This window comes from Coffea arabica, chromosome 7e (assembly GCF_036785885.1).
Source record: "Coffea arabica cultivar ET-39 chromosome 7e, Coffea Arabica ET-39 HiFi, whole genome shotgun sequence".
In the NCBI taxonomy this organism is placed as follows: Eukaryota; Viridiplantae; Streptophyta; class Magnoliopsida; order Gentianales; family Rubiaceae; genus Coffea; species Coffea arabica.
The window spans coordinates 38,524,329-38,527,576 of record NC_092323.1 but is presented as its reverse complement, the minus strand read 5'-3'; the positions used below and the strand labels follow the sequence as shown (position 1 = coordinate 38,527,576).

The 3,248-nt window shown below is 36.1% G+C and overlaps 1 protein-coding gene across 1 annotated transcript; it reads right to left on the bottom strand.

Moving 5' to 3' along the window:
- LOC113700831 (uncharacterized) lies at window positions 1-687 on the bottom strand. The gene has a single exon (XM_027221266.1). The coding sequence runs from the start codon at window positions 685-687 to the stop codon at window positions 1-3; it is 687 nt and encodes a 228-aa protein (XP_027077067.1).
- Window positions 688-3,248: the final 2,561 nt, after the last annotated feature.

Below are 3,248 nucleotides of genomic sequence, written 5' to 3'. Positions count from 1 at the left end.
TTATAGCCACATGTGATTGCTTGCTCCATTATCCAAATACCACAAACTATAAGCATCGCTATCTTCCTCCATGAGTGCCAACAACAAAGCTAACTCGCCAGTTTGTTGCTTGTCTTCAAAAAGATTAGCTTTCTCTTCTACATTTGCTGCATCATAACATTCCCAAGCAAAATGGCCAAGTTTATGACAGTTGTAACACTCAATTTTAGATTTATCATACCTCCTTTCATTCGTGTTACGATAGTAACCACATCCTCTTCCTCTTGCTCTTCCACGACCTCTAAATGACTGGTAGCTTTTCTCCTCATTAATTTTGTTGTCACCATATCCTCGTCCCCCTCGACCACGACCGTGTCCTCTTCCTCTGCCACGTCCTCTTTGGCTCTTTTCTTCGTCATGCTTCAAAGATGCTTTGGCTTTTAGAACTTGCTCCAAAGGCTCTTCAATTCTTCGTTTGATCTTATCTTCATGAGCTTGTAGGGAGCCCTCTAATTCTCCAATGGTCATTGAGTCTAGATCTTTTGACTCTTCAATGGCACACACCACATAATCAAATTTGGGAATTAATGACCGGAGAATCCTCTCAATCACACGGACATCTTCTATCTTTTCTCTGAATCTCTTCATTTGGTTCACAATAGTTTTCACCCTTGTACAATAATCTGAAATTAACTCGGACTGCTTCATCTTCAAAGCTTTAAACTCACCACGTCGGGATTGAAGCCTCGCCTTCTTAACTTTGTCAACTCCTTGGAAAACAGTTTTAAATATCTCCTAAGCTCCTCTTGATGTGGTTGCATCAGCCACCTTGTCAAACATAGAATCATCCAAAGCTTGATGGATGAGTGTGAGTGCTAATTGATCCTTCTTTTTTGTCTTTGACAAAGCATCTCTTTCATTTTGAGATAACTCATCTATATTTGTTACCTCCTCATAGCCATTTTCTACACTGTCCCATATATCTTTTGAGCCAAGCAAAGCCTTCATATGAATACACCATCTTTTATAATTTTCTTTTGTAAGTTGAGGAACTTGAAGAGAAGTACTTCCACTATTTGTCATTTCTTTCTTTCAGTAATTCACTCTCACTCCTATATTTTTCTCACACTTTGGAACCAAGTGTTAGGGTGATTATTTATATTCAACCTTTGGTGAAAACTGTCACCTATTAAACCCAAAATCTATATGGCGATTATTAAGAAATAAATTAACAAGAAAATTGCGGAAGCGTACCTGGATTCATATCGACAAACTGATATATGAATCTCCAAAGGTATTGGGATGGCCTTCCAGGTCAACACGTATTCGCTGATCCTTGAGAGAACCCTTTAGTATCTCTCTGGTATCTTTCCTGACGATGGGATATCAGGGAAGAGCTATATTTTGTGGTACTAGAAAATAGAAAATACGACAAAAAAATGATTCGTGTAACCTGGGGACCATAATCCTATTTATAGGTAACATTCTTGTTACCTTTTGGAACCCTATTTCAGCCCATCATAGAAATAGGAGCATTTAACTTTCTACACATTAAAGGCCTACATCCTATTAGATACATTAAGTCCAAACCATATTTGATCACTTTAATTGGACTTAACTTTATTTGACAGTTTGCAACCCATAATTATTCACATATAAGTCCAATGTTGGATTAATGATCCAACAATCTTCCACTTGGACTATATGTGTAACCTTATAATTATGTTTCGCAATTAACCATATGAGGTCAATTTTACTGTCATTATTAAAATGTATCTGTAGCCAATTCGGTCCATCAATCACACCAATATAGGATCAAAGCGACCTTTGTCACAATTTCGTAATTCGACCCATCAATGGTCACATATATCGATGCAATTGAATGACATGAATCATGATTTGGATATGTAGTATGAAAATTTCATGTAATGTGACCAAAACATGTATATTTCCAACTGGTCCACCTTAAATTTTATGAGATCAAATCATACCAAAGTCAGAGTGTAAATAAATCCAAACTTTATTTATGCATAAAATATCCTTAAAATATTAATCAACGAAAAGTATCATAAGAGCATTTAAAATATCAAACTCCCACTAAAAGTGTACATCATTTATCAACATGACACCCATACGAGCAGTATGCTCATGAAACATTCTGAGTGGCAATCCCTTAGTAAGCGGATCCGCAACTATGGAGTTTGTCCCGATGTGCTCTATCGATAACTGTCCACTCTGTACTCTTTATTTAACAGTCAGGAACTTGATATCTATATGTTTAGATTTCGTCGAACTCCTGTTATTATTGGAATATAGAACTACTGACTTATTGTCATAAAATAATTTGAGTAGTGTTTCAATACTATCCACTACACGTAATCCTGTGACAAAATTTCGCGCCAAATTCCTTGATTGGATGCCTCATAACAAGCTATAAACTCTGCAGTCATAGTAGAAGATGTTATGTGGGACTGTTTAGTACTCTTCCAGAATATGGCACCTCCAGTCAACAAGTAAATATAGCCTGACGTTGCCTTCATAGTATCTTGGCATCCAGTATAATCGGAATCAGTATACCCAATGATCTCTAACTTATCTAACTTCCGATACGTAAGCATGTAATCTTTTGTTTTCTGTAAATACAGCAAGACCCGTTTGGTTGCTTTCCAATGATCTAATTCAGGATTGTTTAAATATCTACCTAACATTCCAGTAATGTACGCAATATCCGGACGCATACATACTTGAGCATACATTAGACTCCCTACTGCTGACGCATAAGGAATCTTTTGCATCTCTTTTTCCTCAAAAGTATTCTTAGGACACCGTTCAAGACTAAATTTATCTCTTTTAGCCACGGGAGTGTCACCTGATTTACAATTTTGCATGTCATATCTTTTGAAAACCTTTTCAATATAACCCTTTTGTGATAGTTCTAAAATATCCTGAGATCGATCCCGGTGTATTTGTATGTCTAACACAAAAGATGCATCACCAAGATCTTTCATCTCAAAATTCTTAGTTAAAAATTTCTTGGTTTCATGCAATAGACCAATATCGTTGCTGGCAAACAAAATGTCATAACATATAATATCAGAAAAATATATTTGCTCCCACAGAACTTATGGTATATACAATCATCTACTAAATTTATCTCAAAATCAAATGAAATGATCACTTGATGAAATTTGAAATACCATTGTCGAGACGCTTGTTTGAGCCCATAGATGGATTTTTTAAGTTTGCAAACCATATTCTTTGGATCTCCT

What these genes read in the sequence shown, in the direction of transcription:
- LOC113700831 (XM_027221266.1), bottom strand. Translation starts at nt 687, where the DNA reads ATGAAGCAGTCCGAGTTAATTTCAGATTATTGTACAAGGGTGAAAACT.